Source organism: Bubalus bubalis, chromosome 5, assembly GCF_019923935.1.
Source record: "Bubalus bubalis isolate 160015118507 breed Murrah chromosome 5, NDDB_SH_1, whole genome shotgun sequence".
NCBI classification, from domain to species: domain Eukaryota; kingdom Metazoa; phylum Chordata; class Mammalia; order Artiodactyla; family Bovidae; genus Bubalus; species Bubalus bubalis.
This window is the reverse complement of record NC_059161.1, coordinates 25,466,972-25,485,170: the sequence shown is the minus strand read 5'-3', so window position 1 is coordinate 25,485,170 and position 18,199 is coordinate 25,466,972. Positions and strand designations below refer to the sequence as shown.

At 38.0% G+C, this 18,199-nt stretch overlaps 1 protein-coding gene across 3 annotated transcripts in view; it reads left to right on the top strand.

Annotated features, from left to right (window-relative positions):
- Window positions 1–18,199, top strand: part of RABGAP1L (RAB GTPase activating protein 1 like) — a 736,110-nt gene that overhangs the window by 73,262 nt on the left and 644,649 nt on the right. For all 3 annotated transcript variants that reach the window (XM_025287225.3, XM_025287224.3, XM_025287226.3), the window contains exons 2-3: window positions 7,645–7,815; window positions 9,417–9,609. In XM_025287225.3, the coding sequence (XP_025143010.1) occupies window positions 7,678–7,815; window positions 9,417–9,609 (331 nt within the window). In that variant the 5' untranslated portion in view covers window positions 7,645–7,677. The remainder of the gene's footprint in view (window positions 1–7,644; window positions 7,816–9,416; window positions 9,610–18,199) is intronic.

Sequence of the window (18,199 nt, the reverse complement as noted above, 5' to 3'; positions counted from 1 at the left end):
ATAAAGCAGAAGTAGATGTTTTTGTGTGATTTTCTTTTTCTATGATCTAACAGATGTTGGCAATTTGATCTCTGGTTCCTATGCCTTTTCTAAATCCAGTTTAAACATCTGGAAGTTCTTGGTTCATGTACTATTGAAGCCTGCTGCTGCTAAGTCGGTTCAGTCGTGTCCAACTGGGTGAGACCCCATAGACAGCTAGCTTGGAGAATTTTGAGCATTACTTTGCTACTACTCATGTGAGATGAGTGCAGTTGTGTCTGTGGACACACACTCCTGGAGGGCACAGACAAAACCTTGTGTGCACCACGACCCATGAGAAAGGAGCAGTGACCCCACTAGAAACTAAGCCAGCCTTCTCTTACATCTTGGTTTTTGATTGGATTGGCCAAGAAGATTGTTCGAAATATCATCTGGAAAAATCCTAACAAACTTCTTGTCCAACTCAGTATTTGCTGTTTCTTCTACATGAAGTTCTTTCTCCCCAGTTCTTTCCATGATTTGCTCATCATTATTAAATCCAAATGTCGATTGAATCCATATTGCCTCCTGCCTTCTCAGCATCTTTTCCAGTGCTTATTCCAATAGATGATCCTAATTTACTTTCTTCTGTATTATTTAACACATCTGTAAGAATGTTAGGTCTAAGAAAATTGGGCCTACATTCATCTCAGTAACTATTTAGTCTCTAGTTCCCATTATGATTTCTGTCACGTAGTAGGGACTCATTAAATATTTGTTGAGTCTATGAATGGCAGGTGATACCTTTAGGAGTCAGCCATATGAAGGCAGGGAATAAGTGCTAAGACCTAAAGTGGGAAGGAACTTCCCATGACTAAAGAGCTGTAATGAAAAAGTGACAGATGCAAGGGTGTGTCAGGCATTTAAGTCATGGCAGGGAGTTTGGATTTTATTTGAATTTTAGTGAAAATATTTTAGTCTGGAGCTTTAATGTAATCCAACTTAGCTTTCCAGAAGATTTCTTTGGCTGCTCAGTTAGTAGATCAGGGAGGAGAAGACTGGAAGAATGAGATGGGTTGCTGCTGCTGCTAAGTCTCTTCAGTCATGTCCGACTCTGTGCGACCCCATAGACGGCAGCCCACCAGGCTCCGCTGTCCCTGGGATTCTCCAGGCAAGAACACTGGAGTGGGTTGCCATTTCCTTTTCCAATGCAGGAAAGTGAAAAGTGAAAGTGACGTCACTGGAGACTGTTATAATAGGTTAGATCATGGCTTGGATTAGGTTTGTAAAATGGATGTAGAGAGATAGATGTGGGATTTATTTTGAAAGTGAGATTGACATGACTTGGTAATGAGAGGAATGAAGAAGCAGAGATGACTCAAGGATGATAACCAGATTTTTTTGTTTGTGCAACTTAGTAGAAGGTGGTGTTCTTCAGAAATGGGAAATCTGAATAAGAAACAATTTTGGAGGAGACATTAGGAATTCCACTTGGGTCACATTTTAAGATACTGATAGAATTCCACATGGAAATATCAAAGAGTTGGATTCAAAATCAGGAATTAGAGGAGACATTTGGGTTGGGATAGAAATTTGGGAGACTTTCAGTATATAGATGCTATTTAAATCCTTGGCAATAAGAGTGAGTGGCAAAGAATCAGAGAAAAAAGCTCAGAATTTGGGGAATTTCCAGCATTTAAATGTCAAGTAGAAGAGTGGCAACTGAAAAGGATTTGAAGAAGGATTGGCCATAGAAAGAACACCTGAAGTGTATAATGTCTTGACAATCAAGCTTTCATGGGGCAGCTGGAAGGGTAAAAACTTGCTGCTAATACATACTGCATTTTCAGAAACATATAATATGCAAGGGCGCTAGTGGTAAAGTCCCCGCCTGCCAATGCAGGAAACGTGAGACATGGGTTCGATCCCTGGGTCAGGAAGATAACCTGGAAATGGCAGCCCGCCCCAGTGTTGTTGCCTGGAGAATCCCATGGACAGAGGGAACCTAGCGGGTTACAGTCTATAGGGTTGCAAAGAGTCGGGCACAACTAAAGCGACTTAGCACACACACATAATATGCAAAATGAGAAAAACCTTTTAGAGGACAGATGAATATGCTTGAAGGGTTTTAAAAAAGAAGTATGTTTACATGCCTAGCAGAAATAAATGAGAGGTAGGCCTTGTAGTTGGCAGTAATTATTCTTTGTTTTGATGTTATTAGAAACTTTGATTTTTTCAATAATGTTAGGAAGTAGTTTTTTCAACTGTGACTTGAAGGAAAAAGTAATTTTTTTTCCTCCTTTTTTGATGAGAGTAATGGTATTAGTGTCACCTACTGGCAAAATGAGATATTGCAGCCTTTTTTTTTTTTTTTTTTTTTTAATGAGGAAGTGAACAAAATAACCTAATTAGAAAGAGAAAAAGAACATTTCTGGGGGAATTTTTGGCATGGGTCAGACTTAGCATGGTTATGAGGTCCTACATTCTTCAGCACTGGTCTACTTGTCCGCTGAGAGGGCTCAAACCTTGTGCGCACCAGGACCCAGAGACCCCCCACAGAGACTGAGCCAGAATTGTGTTTGAGTGTCTCTTGTGAAATTACGGGTCAGCAGTGGCCTGCCTCAGGGGCAGGGGTTCTGGGTGCAGCTGACCTGGGTATGGCATAAGCCTTCTTGGAGGAGGTCTCCATTAACCCCATCATAGAGCCCCCAGAACTTACATAGGACTGGGGAAGCAGACTCTTGGAGGGCACAAACAGAACCTTGTGTGCTCCAGGACCCAGGAGAGAGGAGCAGTGACCCTGCAAAAGACTGACCCAGACTTGCGCATGAGTGTCCAGGGGTCTCTGACAGAGGCATGGGTCGACAGTAGCCTGCTGCAGGGTCAGGGGCACTGAGTGCAGCAGTGCCAGCATGGGACCTTTCAAAGGAGGTCCCCATTATCTTCATTACCTCCACCATAGTTTGGCCTCAGGTCAAACAACAGCGAGGGAACACAGCCCTGCCCATCAACAAAATTTGATTAAAGATTTATTGAGCATGGCCCATCAGAACGAGACCCAGTTTCTCCCTCAATCTGTCTCTCCCATCAGGAAGTGTCCATAAGCCTCTTATCCTTATCAATCAGAGGGCAGACAGAATGGAAACCACAATCACAGAAAACTAACCAAACTAATCACAGAGATCACAGCCTTGTCTAGCTCAGTGAAACTGTGAGCCATGCCGTGTAGGGCCACCCAAGATGGATGGATCATCTTGGAGAGTTCTTACAAAACGTGGTCCACTGAAGAAGGGAATGGCAAACCACTTCAATATTCTTGCCTTGAGAACCCCATGAGCAGTATGAAAAGGCAAGAAGATAGGACACTGAAAGATGAACACCCCAGATAGGTAGGTGCCCAAAATGCTACTGGAGAAGAGTGGAGAAATAACTCCAGAAAGAATGAAGAAACGGAGCCAAAGCAAAAACAACACCCAGTTGTGATGTGACGGGTAATGGAAGTAAAGTCTGATGTTATAAAGAGCAGTATTGCATAGGAACCTGGAATGTTAGGTCCATGAATCAAGGCAAATTGGAAGTGGTCAAACAGGTGATGGCAAGAGTGAACATTGACATTTTAGGAATCAGTGAACTAAAATGGACTGGAATGGGTGAATTTAACTCAGATGACCATTCTATCTACTACTGTGGGCAAGAATCCCTTAGAAGAAATGGAATAGCCATCATAGTCAACAAAAGAGTCCAAATGCAGTACTTGAATGCAATCTCAAAAGCGACAGAATGATCTCTGTTTGTTTCCAAGGCAAACCATTCAATATCACGGTAATCCAAGTCTGTGCCCTGGCCAGTAATGCTGAAGAAGCTGAAGTTGAATGGTTCTATGAAGACTACAAGACCTTCTAGAACTAACCCCCTCAAAAGATGTCCTTTTCATTATAGGGGACTGGAATGCAAAAGTAGGAAGTCAAGAGATACCTGGAGTAACAGGCAAATTTGGCCTTGGAGTACAAGATGAAGCAGGTCAAAGGCTAACAGAGTTATGCCAAGAAAACGCACTGGTCATAGCAAACACCCTCTTCCAACAACACAAGAGAAGACTCTACACATGGACATCACCAGATGGTCAATACTGAAGTCAGAATGATTTTATTCTTTGCAGCCAAAGATGGAGAAGCTCTATACAGTGAGCAAAAACAAGACCGGAAGCTGACTGTGGCTCAGATCATGAACTTATTGCTAAATTCAGACTTCAATTGAAGAAAGTAGGGAAAACCATTAGACCATTCAGGTATGACCTAAATCAAATCCCTTATGATTATACAGTGGAAGTGACATAGAATCAAAGGATTAGATCTGATAGACAGAGTGCCTGAAGAACTATGGACAGAGGTCCGTGACATTGTACAGGAGGCAGGGGATCAAGACCATCCCCAAGAAAAAGAAATGCAAAAAGGTAAAATGATTGCCTGAGGAGGCCTTATAAATAGCTGAGAAAAGAAGAGACGTGAAAGGCAAAGGAAAAAGCAAAGATATATCCATTTAAATGCAGCATTCCAAAGAATATCAAGGAGAGATAAGAAAGCCTTCCTCAGTGACCAATGCAAAGAAATAGAGGAAAACAATAGAATGGGAAAGACTAGAGATCTCTTCAAGAAAATTAGAGGTGCCAAGGGAACATTTCATGCAAAGATGGGCTCAATAAAGGACAGAAATGGTATGGACCTAACAGAAGCAGAAGATATTAAGAAGAGGTGGCAAGAATACACAAAAGAACTATACAAAAAAGATCTTCATGACTCAGATAACCATGATGGTGTGATCACTCACCTAGAGCCAGACATCTTGGAATACGAAGTCAAGTGGACCTTAAGAAGCATCACTACGAACAAAGCTAGTGGAGGTGATGGAATTCCAGTTGAGCTGTTTCAAATCCTAAAAGATGATACTGTGAAAGCGTTGCACTCAATATGCCAGCAAGTTTGGAAAACTCAGCAGTGGCCACAGGACTGGAAAAGGTCAGTTTTCATTCCAGTTCCAAAGAAAGGTAATGCCAAAGAATGTTCAAACTATCACTATCACACAGTTGCACTTATCTCAGATGCTAGCAAAGTAATACTCAAAATTCTCCAAGCCAGGCTTCAACCGTATGTGAACTGTGAACTTCCAGATGTTCAAGCTGGTTTTAGATAAGGCTGAGGGACCAGAGATCAAATTGTCAACATCTGCTGGATCATCACAAAAGCAAGAGAGTTCCAGAAAAAAATCTGCTTTATTGACTACGCCACAGCCTTTGACTGTGTGGATCACCACAAACTGTGGAAAATTCTGAAAGAGATGGGAATACTAGACCACCTGACCTGCCTCTTGAGAAACCTGTATGCAGGTCAGGAAGCAACAGTTAGAACTGGACATGGAACAACAGTCTGGTTCCAAATAGGAAAAGGAGTACATCAAGGCTGTATATTGTCACCCTGCTTATATAACTTATACGCAGAGTACATCATGAGAAACGCTAGGCTGGAGGAAGCACAAGCTGGAATCAAGATTGCCAGGAGAAATATCAATAACCTCAGATATGCAGATGACTCCACCCTTATGGCAGAAAATGAAGAAGAACTAAAGAGCCTCTTGATGAAAGTGAAAGAGGAGAGTGATGGCATCCGGTCCCATCATTTCGTGGCAATAGAAGGGGAAATAGTGGAAACAGTGGCTGACTTTATTTTTTTGGGTTGCAGAATCACTGCAGATGGTGACTGCAGCCATGAAATTAAAAGACTCTTACTCCTTGGAAGGAAAGTTATGACCAACCTAGACAGCATATTCAAAAGAGAGACATTACTTTGTCGACAAAGGTCCGTCTAGTCAAGGCTACGGTTTTTCCAGTAGTCCTGTATGAATGTGAGAGTTGGACTATAAAGAAAGCTGAGTGCAGAAAAATTTATGCTTTTGAACTGTGGTGTTGTAGAAGAGTCTTGAGAGTTTTTGGACTGCAAGGAAATCAAACCAGTCAATCCTCAAGGAAATCAATCCTGAATATTCATTGGAAGGACTGATGTTGAAGCTGAAACTTCAATACTTTGGCCACCTGATGCGAAGAACTGAGTCATTGGGAAAGACCCTGATGCCGGGAAAAATTAAAGGCATCACTGATTCGATGGACATGAGTTTTGAGTAAAGTTCAGGAGTAGGTGATGGATAGGGAAGCCTGGTGTGCTGCAGTCCATGGGGTTGGAAAGAGTTGGGTACGGCTGAGCAACTATACTAAACTGAACTTGTCTTACCTCCCTGTCTTATTATCCCCTTTGTCACTGAGCAGATTGTTTAACATAAGGTTCCTTTTTTAAATCTTCCTGCTTTCAGCTCAAATATTTCCCTTTCAGAGAGTCTTTTCCTACTACCTCCCTTAAAGTCGTCTGTATACTTCTCCTTACAGCTCCTCTTTGTTATATTAGGCTGTTGTGTTTTCTTCATAGCCTGTTGAATGATTTGGGATTTCCTTCCTTCCTTGCTTGCTTGTTTCCTCACGAGCTGTAAGCTCCAGGAGAGGAGGCATCTTGTTTGTCTTATTCACTCATGTAGCCCCAAATGTTGAGTATAGTGACTCTTACGTAGTGTACATGTTCAGTTTAATTTACTTGTGTGAATATTTGGATTTCTGGAAGTGATAGAGAATGTTGAGTTTCTATGGTGTGAAGTGAAAGTGAGTCGCTCAGTTGTGTCCGACTCTTTGTGACTCCATGGACTTTACAGTCCATAGAGTTTTCTAGGCCAGAATATTGGAGTGGGTAGCCTTTTCCTTCTCCAGAGGATCTTCTCAACCCAGGGATTGAACCCAGGTCTCTCACATTGCAGGCAGATTCTTTACCAGCTGAGCCACCAGGGAAACCCAAGAATACTGGAGTGGGTAGCCTATCCCTTCTCCAGCGGATCTTCCTGACTCAGGAATCAAACCGGGGTCTCCTATATTGTAGGTGGTTTCTTTACCAGCTGAGCTACTAGAGATCTATATAGAAAACAGTATTGAGATCTATATATAGAACATGGTATTTGAATACTGCTGCATGAGTGCAGTATAAAGCTTTGCTCCCCTTGGCACCCCCGCCCCCACTCCCCATTTTCTGCTTCCTATAGATAAGTGGTTTTGTGTTTGGAAAGGAAAAGATACATGGCTTAGAATGTTGAATTCTGTATTAATCAGTCAACTTAAGTGACACAGAAAAAATATTTTAAGGTACAATACTTATTAGTGTGAGGAGATAAGTTATGCAGACATTTGGATTTGGTTATAAAGTCACCAGTGAATGTATTTTTGTTTGTGTGTGAATTTGTACATACTTCTAGCTTATTTCTTATTTGTTTTCTATATTTATTAAAAATAGGACAAAAAGTATTTCTCAGAGAAATATAGAGAGTGCCTTATAGTAGTAAATCCTTTTAGTTGAGATGGGCAGTTTTATGCTGTTGTTCAGGGAACAATATGGTTCTTTTAGTCTGGAAACTCAGGGTACATCTCTATTATGTGGCCCAGTCCAAGAAGGTAGACTCCCTAGTTTTGAGATGATTATCTAGCCAGCAGAATTCTTTGCCTGAACCATGTTTAAAGGCCCCCCAAAAATTGATCCAGGTACTCAATAGTTCATGTTTTTATTCACCAGTTTTTTTCTTAATCTTTGTGGTTTTGACCAGGTGGATGTGCAAAGAGAAGTTTGCAGAACTGAAATGGAGGTCAGAGCTTCATTACAGAAGGTTAGTGGGTCATCGGATTCTGTGACTACACTCAACAGTGAAGAATTTGTTTTGGTTCCTCAGCATGGAGGTGATACTTCTACAAAAGATGATGAAAAACCTGAACTGAAGGTATTTTTTCCTTTTCTACAAATGATATTATTTTAAATTATTCTTTTTAACTAGGTGCAACTTATCTTAGGAAGTGTATACAATCCAAAGTTTTTTCTTAAGTACTCACTTTGAGAATAGAATCAATGTTTGATTTATCCAGAGACTTAATTGTTAGGTTTGTTATTTTTAAAGTTTTTTATTTTTGGTTGTTTATCTTTTAGAATTCAGAAAGAAGAAATAGGAGGGAAAAAAGAAGAGAAAGGATAATTGGCAAGTTAGACTTAATGTTTAAATCTTACAGCAGTTTAATTTATCTGGATACTTTTGTCTCTCTTACTGCTGCTGGGTTTTAAAAATTGCTTATATAAATATGTAGTTATGTATTACTTTCACTTGAGAGACTTTGCTTTATGATTTTTATGCTTTAAGTCAGCTTGTAGCATTCATCTGTGTGATTAACACTTGTCTGAATATTTAAGTATATGTTTTGTAATTTTAGTCATTGAGTTTTTATTTAGATGTCCTTTTTATTTTTCATTTTTATGTTGCATTTTTGTTAGGCAGCATAACGTTTGAGTTATCAAAAAAAAGTCTTTCTTTGAAGCTGTGTACCAATTCAAGTATGTATTTGATATATATATATTTTTATTGCAAACAGATATATGTATGGTGTTTGACCAAATGAAAACTGTTTTCTTATTTATAAATAAAACCAAACAAACCCAGGTATATATCTATGGGAATTGCATAACCACCTTCTAGATATAGGGAGAAAGAAATTAGCCTAAAATGCTGTATATTATTTATGACTTGTATTTAGTATTACAAAGTTATGATACAAAGACATGTTAGTATGTTAATCTAATAAAATACCAATCTAATAAAAAATTTTATATCTAATTTGTAAAAATTAGATGATTAAGTACTCATTTTACATTATGTTGAGGATATATAGTTTTATAATTTCATTAAAATAGTCAATAGATTCCTTTAAATTTATTGAAATATCTATATTTAAATAAATAGCTATTTAAATTCATTTAACTCTTTCACAATGTGCTTAAGACATTTATTTACTTATGCTTGGTGTGTCTCACTTGGCTTTTAAGAAAAAGGTCAGCCAACTTAAATATAAGGAAATTACCGATACTCCTTGGCCGCTCAAGCAAAATTTGTAAAGAAATCACAAACATATGTATGTTGTGATAACATAAAATATGACCTTTTAAATGATATTAACACTATTTATTGTCTGTGTAAACCTATCAATTTTTCTCTTTAAAACACATAAGTTTAGGATTACTTGATTTTTAGGATGTGTTACTGAAAGGTAAAAAAAAGAAAGAAAAAACAAAAATCTCTGTAAGTAAGCTCCTAGACCAAATATAGTTGGAAACTGCCTTGGGTGTTTCTGGAGAATCCTTTTCTGAAACTAATAGTCCTCTATTGTTTTTTGTTTTTTAAACTCAGAATTTTCTGTTATATCTCATGAAATTAGGTACAACTAATTCTTGGTATTCAGTAACTATTTTTAAATTTAAATATGTTCTAGAAATGCAGTATTTTGTAGTAGTAGAACCATATTATGATTGAAAGGAATTGTTTTCCTTTGTCTGTAGATAGTTTCTAATGGTGATGAACAACTGGAAAAAGCCATGGAAGAGATTTTGAGAGATTCGGAGAAGGGGCAAAGCAGCCTTCCTGTTGATTGTCCAAGTTCCAGTGAGATTTCAGACCATTCATTTGGAAATATTTCAGCCAGGCAAACAAATAAGCCATCTCTTCAGTTAATTTTGGATCCATCAAATACAGGTACTGTATTGAACTCCTGGAAACTGTAAGAGAAAAACTGATGATGAAAATTTTATTAGCTTAATTTTCTAAGATCAAGGCCACCAACTTTACAGTTCTGGTCGAGAGTTCCCACTTTGGTTCTTAAGCTTCTGTTTGTATCTCTACCTGTAAAATCAGTCTCAGTGTTGCTTGAGAACTGATACTATGTTGGGGTACTCACTTTACTATGGTACTCAGTTTACCCATTAATTTTAACCATGAAATTAAAAGATGCTTGCTTCTTGGAAGGAAACTGTGACAAAACTAGACAGCGTATTAAAAAGCAGAGATGTCACTTTAACAACAAAGGTCTGTATAGTCAAAACTATGGTTTTTCTAGTAGTCATGTAGGGATGTGAGAGTTGGACCATATAGAAGTTTGAACTCTGAAGAATTGATGCTTCAAATTGTGGTGCTGGAGAAGATTCTTGAGAGTCCCTTGGACTGCATGGAGATCAAACCAGTCGATCCTAAAGGAAATTAACCCTGAACGTTCATTGTAAAGACTGATGCTGAAATTGAAGCTCTAATGCTTTGGCCACCTGATGCAAAAAGCCAAGTCATTGGAAAAGACCCTGATGCTGGGAAAGATCGAAGGCAGAAGGAGAAGTGGGTGGCAGAGGATGAGAAGATTGGGAAGTATCACCGACTCAGTGGGCATGAATTTGAGCAAATTCCAGGAGATAGTGGAGGACAGGGGAGCCTGGTGTCCTGCAGCCCATGGGTTCACAGAGTTGGACATGGCTTAGTGACTGAACAATGACTTGGAGTATAGTAGATCTTCAGTAAATGTTTAACAAATGAATAAATTCTTGGGTATCAAAGAATAATTAATATACACATTCTTTTATATGCTGTGCCTTCTTATTCAGTTTAAATACAGTTATTTTAAATTATAATTTGTGAAAATTCTAAGTAAAATAGCATATCAACTCCATCAGAGTAATAATACTGTAAAAGTGTTTATTACAGTATAATAAATGATAAATACATGCATGAATAAGTAGAATTTGTAGTAGGAATACCAGCCTTATAAGTGAAAATGATTTTGGATCAGGAAAAGGCAAACCCACCTCAACCCAGCCCCTACTGGTTTAAACACTGGAGGTGTGGTTTGATCTGGGCTCTGGTAATATTTCTTTGTAAACTACTCAGCTTTGATCTTCTCCATGTCATGGCTAGTTAGCAGCAGAAATTGATAAGTGAGGGTAAATGATTTGTTTATACCTGGTGGTTGAGAGAAAGGCTCTGGTGTTTTAACCATGGAACAAAAAATTGTGAATTTTACTCTGATTGGACCAACTGAATAATTTTGTTGTGGTCAAGGGAATGACATGAATCAGTACATGCTGGTCTTGGTTATATTCAGATTCCTCACTAAGTCACTCTGCAGAAGAGATAGCATCCCAATTGATTTAAGGCCGTGTGATCCATTTCTGCAGAGAAGGCAATGGCAACCCACTCCAATACTCTTGCCTGGAAAATCTTATGGGCAGAGGAGCCTGGTAGGCTGCAGTCCATGGGGTTGTGAAGAGTCAAACACGACTGAGTGATGGGGTCGCTAAGAGTTGGACACGACTGAGCGACTTCACTTTCACTTTTCAGTTTCATGCATTGGAGAAGGAAATGGCAACCCACTCCAGTGTTCTTGCCTGGAGAATCCCAGGGACGGGGGAGCCTGGTGGGCTGCTATCTATGGGGTTGCACAGAGCTGGACACAACTGAAGCGACTTAGCAGCAGCAGCAGCAGATCCATTTCTGAATGTTTATGTAGGCTAAATGTAAATCTAGGCCAAAGTGCGACAAGTTAGCTTGTGCCTCCTGCAGTGTGAGGACACAGCGAAGAGATGCTGTCTAGAAAGTGAGCTCTCATGAGACAACCATCTGCCAGAGCCTCAGTTGTGGACTTCCCAGCATCCAGAGCTGCGAGAAATAAATGTCTGTTTGTAAGCCACCCATGTGGTATTTTGGTATATAGTAGCCTGAAAGAACTAAAAGGAGACTTTTCAGCTGCCTCTTCATAGTTGCAGTTTTTAAGAGAATTCTTGTGGTCAGTTTAAAATAACCCGTAACTTCAACGGTAAGGAACTACCTGGAAAGTATCTATATTTAAATGGGCTGAAGTGAATATTAAAGATATGTAATTTGCCAGTGATAAAATTGAATAGATAAATGCTTTTGTTTAAACATCGTCAGTTTAACTCATTGGTTAACTTTTTGGTTTTTGTCATTTGATGATCGTATATCCTGGCTACTTGGATTCAGCTGTACAGGGAATTTTTGCTAATTTTTGGCAATTTACTAAAATACTGTTTGGTTACATAATGAGTCTTCTCTTTCATGCTCTTTGTTACTCTTTGCATCTTTCTGCTGAGGAAGGGATAATAGAATTGAAGAAGAATGACTTGTATAAAACTGAATTTATATTTATAAGGATATTAGCTTATTGCAGTGGTGTGTGATTTTACTAGGTCTAAAAGTATTGGCTTGCTAAAAAATATTTGCCTCCTTAACCCAGGATTTCCACTCATCATGCGTTTTTGTCTACATGGTGGCTGCAGTTATGATACATTTAGTTGTGGATAGAATAGGATCCAGGTGGTGTCCAGAGATGTGTGTTTGCCATTACTTGGTTGTTAAAAGGATCACTAACTCTAAAAAATTTCATTTATTTACTGATCGATTTGTTTGGTGTATTATTGAGTGTTTAGTCTTTTAGGGACTGTTACAAGTGCTGGGAATAGAAAGAGGATAGAACAATTCTTTCCCTTGAAGAGCTGATACTCTTTATAATTAAGAGCAGAATATACTTCATTTTGCTTTTAATTCATTCTATTTTAGACCTTTTTTAGAGATTAAGACATATTTGGAGCTCAGATTAAGACATATTTGGAGCCCAAGAATATTTGGGCAAGTTATTCAACTTCTCTAATGGTAAGTTATCTCATCTGTAAAGTAGAGATAAAATAGAAACCATTTCATAGGGATTTAGAAGCTTAAATGATACCATCGGTATCATCCATAGAAAGTATTTTGTATTAATAAAATGTGTGGCACAAAGTGAGTACCAAGTTAAATGTTTGTCATCATCAATAGTTCTAGAAATCTTGAACCTCAAAGTAAAATTGCACACAATTTTAAGTCTGAGCCCAATAGTTATGCTTAAAACGGGCCCTGGGCAGGGTGTAGGCCCTTTCTCTCCACTGATGTACCTAACCCCTGTAATTCTGTGGCGCAGTCAGTGTTCTTTGAATAGTTGTTTTCTTTGAGTACTGTAAAGATGTTGTTCTGCTGTCTTCTTTTCTCTATAGTTTCTGATGAGAAATCTGAGTCATTTGAATCATTTGTTGTTCCCTTGTTTGTAACATGCTGTTTTTCTATGTCTACTTTTAATATTTCATTTTCCAGCAGTTTGATTATATGGGGATGATTTTCTTCGAATTTATCTTTATTGATGTTTATTGAGATTTTTGAATCTGTAAATTTACATCTTTTATGAAATTCGGAAGTTTTTTTTGTGCATAGTCTTTTCCCCTAAGACAACAAAAATGTTATATTTTCTTACAATTCCTAAGACTCTTCATTGTTTCCCAATCTTTTTTCTCTCTTCTTTAGTTTAGAAAATTTCTGTTGATCTGTGCTCTAGTTTACTGACTCTTAGTTCTGTTACCTCCTTGCTTTTGAGCCCATCCAGTGAATTTTTAATTTTAGATATTCTCTCTCTCGGGTTTTAAGTTTACCTTGTTCCTTTTTATATTTTCTGTTCCTTAGCTGCAGATTTTAATATTTTCATTCATTCTGAATTTTTTCACCTTTATGCCACAGAGCATGGTTATAATACCAGTTTTAAAGTTTTTTTCTGATGCTTCCAGCAACTGCATCTTTTGGGGATCGGTATCTGTTGATTGCTTTTTCCTCTTGACAGTTGGTCACCTTTGTTTGATTTTTGTTGTTGTTGTTGTTAAATAATGCAATTTTCCCCCAGACTTTCTGATTCTTACATTTGAGATTGTGTTTCCAGGTAAAAATCCTCTGAAGAATGTTGATTTTATTTTAGCAGGCAATCCAGTTGGTTGCATCCAGACTGCAAGTTCTGTCTTGCTTTTTGGTTCCAAAGTCAGTCAATTCTAAAACCTTTGCTATGCTTCTTTGGTCTGTTCCACACATGTATAGCATAGTGGTGAACCCCAAGATTTATGCTAGTTCATACACAGAATTAGGGGATTGCCTACTCCAACTGTCCTCCTCACGGTTTCCCCCATACTCTTTGGCTTCTTGGGGCCCATTTTCCTTCTTCCCCTAAGTAGAAAGATGGATTTCTTACTTAGAATTTTTGTTACTTTGTACTGTTATGTGGTCTTGTATGACTAGAGTCAACTTTAGGACAGGGTGGTGAGAGAAAAGAAAGAAAAAAATAGCAGAGGCCTCCTTTTTCTTTTTTGAACCACAAGATCCTTGCCCCTTGCTTGGGTATTTTAACTACTGAGAGGTTTCCTTTCTTCTCCCTGGAGTTGTAGATGCTCCATTTTCTCCCCCAGTCCTCCCCACCCCCCACCCCCCACCCCCCCACCCCATGCTCCCCCAACACACACACACACACACACACACACACACACACAGTGGTGCAGCTCTATCATTGGGGCTGGCCTTGTGGTAGAACTGGGAGAGAAGAAAGAGAGAGAGAGAGAAAAATGGTATAACTCCCCAAACACTCTGTGGTTTACAAGGACTCCTTTTTCTGTTTGTTTTGGCCAGATATTGGATTTCTCTCACAGTTTTGTTGCTCACTGCACAGTTCTGCAACTTGGGCTGCCCTTAGATCAAATACGAGATATAAAGGATGAAAAAATATAAAAGGAAATTCAGTACTATACTGGTAGTCCTTCAGGTTTAGACTTCTCTTTCCAATTTGTCTATGGTTATTTGCTTTTTAAAAAAAAACAAAACAAAAACAGTCCTTAAGGTAGTAACTTTTTATATTCTGCCCAGTGTTTTCAGTTATCAGATAGAAGCTATAATAGACTTGTTACTTTGGCTTGACTGACTCAGTGTGAGGGTCTTCAGTTCTGCTAGTTTTTGCTTCAGGTGTTTTGAAGCTCTGGTATGAGGGTCATAGCCACTTTTTAAATTACATTTTTCTTATAAATTGACCTTTTGTTATTGTGAAATGTCTGTTTTTCTCCTGTTACTGTTCATTGTTTTGAAGTCTGATTTTTCTGGTCCTGATATACCCATTCTGGTTTTCTTCATATACCCATTCTTTCTTTTTCTTTACATGGTGTATCTGTTTGCATGGTATATCTAAATTATTTCCTCTCTCCCTCCTTTCCTTCCTTCCTCTTTCTTTCATCTTTATGGAAATCTTGGTGGCTGAAGTGTAGGTAATAAATTGGAGAAAAGAAGAACTGAAAGTTACTGCTATAATAATTTGGATAATGAGTATGGAGCCAAAGAAAAGTAGGATGGATTCAAGAGTTATTCGAGATATGAATAGTTGAATAGACATCTAATGAATTCAATTTTAGACATACTAACTTATAAGATTTCCAAATGGATATACCCAGCAGTCTGTTGTATTTTAAAGAAGTTAAACAATAAGAAAAAAGTCATATTTATGACTTTTGGTGCTCTTCAGTTTCCCTCTAGTTTCATTTTTCTTTAACATTCTTATTATGTTCCTTACAATATAAGGAACTTCTTTTAACATTTGTATTTTCTTATGCAAATTAGAATTAGTTATATTCACCAAGAGAATACTTCATTTTAGCTCTTGCATTTTTTGGCTCTGGAATTTCTTTTGGTTCTTTTTTTCCTGCCTTCCATTTTTCTCCTTTTGTTAGGTGCTTTTCTTTAATTCCTCTACCATATTTATAATAGTTATTTTAAAAGGTCTTATCTACTGATTTGCCATCTGTTGTTTTTGGATCCATTGGTGTATTGTTTTTGTATTTGGAGTATACAGAGTTTCATGAATCTGTGCATTACACAGATTTTATAAAATATTTATTTCTTTAGAAAGCTTTTCCTGCACCTTGCCTCTTTTGTAGGACTCCAGTTACACATAAATTAGACCATTTGAACTACTTGATCTACCATGTTCATCAGTCACTGAAGCATAGTTTTACCAGTGGCTGTTGCGTGTAATTGTTTTGCATAAGTACTTGCTCGGTTAACAAAATTCATTCTGTGCACACACACACATAACATATTAACATTCAGCCTTAAATTGTATTTGTAGATTTTTCTTTCTTTTTTTTTTATATTGTATTTATAGTTTTTTCTCTCTTTTGAAATACAGTACACTGAACTGATTCAAAGCTGGGAGAAACATGCTTCAGTGATTGAAGAACATGGTAGATAAAATACTTCATTTTGAATGGCTTTAGTTTTTGAATAGAAAAAAAAGTGGTGAAGGGTGCATGATTTAGTATAATATTTGAAAGTTGGGGTGGGGAGGTTGAGAATGGCTTTTATGAATTATATATTAATATCCTGTAAGTATAATCTTGCTAATGAGAATTAGAGCATGCCACAAGGATCTAGTTTGGGTGAGACAGGCATGCTTAATATTGTACAGCATGGATATGGGTAACAGGAAGAGCTGGAGACTAGCTGAATGGGGTTTTTAGGTGCGGATGGGGAGGGTGCGGAGGGGAAGCTTTATACTACCTGATACATGCAGATGAATGCTCTCTAACCACAGTTGGGACTTTGCTATGTGCATCCTCTGCTAGAATTAAAGTGGATTCAAAAAAAAAAAAAAGAATTGGGGGAGCAGTCATAGGATAATTCATCAAAATAATTACCTTGAGGAAAAAATTTTCATTGGGGTACTTACATAGTTTGTAGAAGCCAGCAAGCCAGGATGGAACAAAATAAGGAGTTTGACTTTTGTTGATACTAGTGTGAGATGAAATATCTTAACATTGTTGATTTTTGCTTAGGAAATTAGGCTGATTAATAAATTTGATGTTATTTTCATTATTTTTTGGCACTTTTACACTGTCTTGGTATAGTTTTTCTCTTCAATATTTTATATCATTTGAACTCTGTATTTTTGACTTTTTAAAATACGAAGTTTAGACTTTTTTCCCTTTCCTTTAAAGAAGTTATAGATAAGTAAGATAATACTTTGAGAGATCTGCAGTACAAAATGGCCAATTCCAGAACTCATAAGATATAGGATAAATATTAAAATAAATGAAAACACAGAGAGACCTAAATTTTTTAAAACTTGAAAACATTCGCTGGATCATTGAAAAAGCAAGAGAGTTCCAGAAAAACATCTATTTCTGCTTTACTGACTATGCCAAAGCCTTTGACTGTGTGGATCATAATAAACTAGATCACAATAAAATAAAAAAGAAAGAAAATTCCGAAAGAGATGGGAATACCAGACCACCTGACCTGCCTCTTGAGAAACCTGTATGCAGGTCAGGAAGCAACAGATAGAACTGGACATGGAACAACAGACTGATTCCAAATAGGAAAAGGAGTACGTCAAGGCTGTATATTGTCACCCTGCTTATTTAACTTATATGCAGAGTACATCATGAGAAACGCTGGGCTGGTGGAAGCACAAGCTGGAATCAAGATTGCGGGGAGAAATATCAATAACCTCAGATATGCAGATGACACCAACCTTTATGGCAGAAAGCGAAGAAGAACTAAAGAGCCTCTTGATGAAAGTGAAAAAGGAGAGTGAAAAAGCTGGCTTAAAGCTCAACATTCAGAAAACTAAGATCATGGCATCTGGTCCCATCACTTTATGGCAAATAGATAGGGAACAGTGGAAACAGTGGCTGACTTTATCTTTTTGAGTTGAAAAATCACTGCAGATGGTGATTGCAGCCATGAAATGAAAAGACGGTTACTCCTTGGAAGAAAAGTTATGACCAACCTAGACAGCATATTCAAAAGCAAAGATGTTATTTTGCCAACAAAAGTCCGTCTAGTCAAGGCTATGGTTTTTCCAGTAGTCATGTATGGATGTGAGAGTTGGACTATAAAGAAAGCTGAGTGGTGAAGAATTGATGCTTTTGGTTTTTTTTTTATTATTATAATTTTTTTTTTTTTACTTTACAATATTGTATTAGTTTTGCCATACATCACCATGAATCTGCCATAGGTGTACACGTGTTCCCCATCCTGAATCCCCCTCCCACCTCCCTCCCCACACCATCCCTCTGGGTCATCCCAGTGCACCAGTCCCAAGCTTCCTGTATCCTGCATTGAACCTGGACTGGCAATTCGTTTCTTATATTATACACGTTTTATTTATTTTTTTTTAATTTTATTTTATTTTTAAACTTTACATAATTGTATTAGTTTTGCCAAATATCAAAATGAATCCGCCACAGGTATACATGTGCTCCCCATCCTGAACCCTCCTCCCTCCTCCCTCCCCATTCCATCCCTCTGGGTCGTCCCAGTGCACCAGCCCCAAGCATCCAGTATCGTGCATCGAACCTAGACTGGCAACTCGTTTCATACATGATATTTTACATGTTTCAATGCCATTCTCCCAAATCTTCCCACCCTCTCCCTCTCTCATAGAGTCCATAAGACT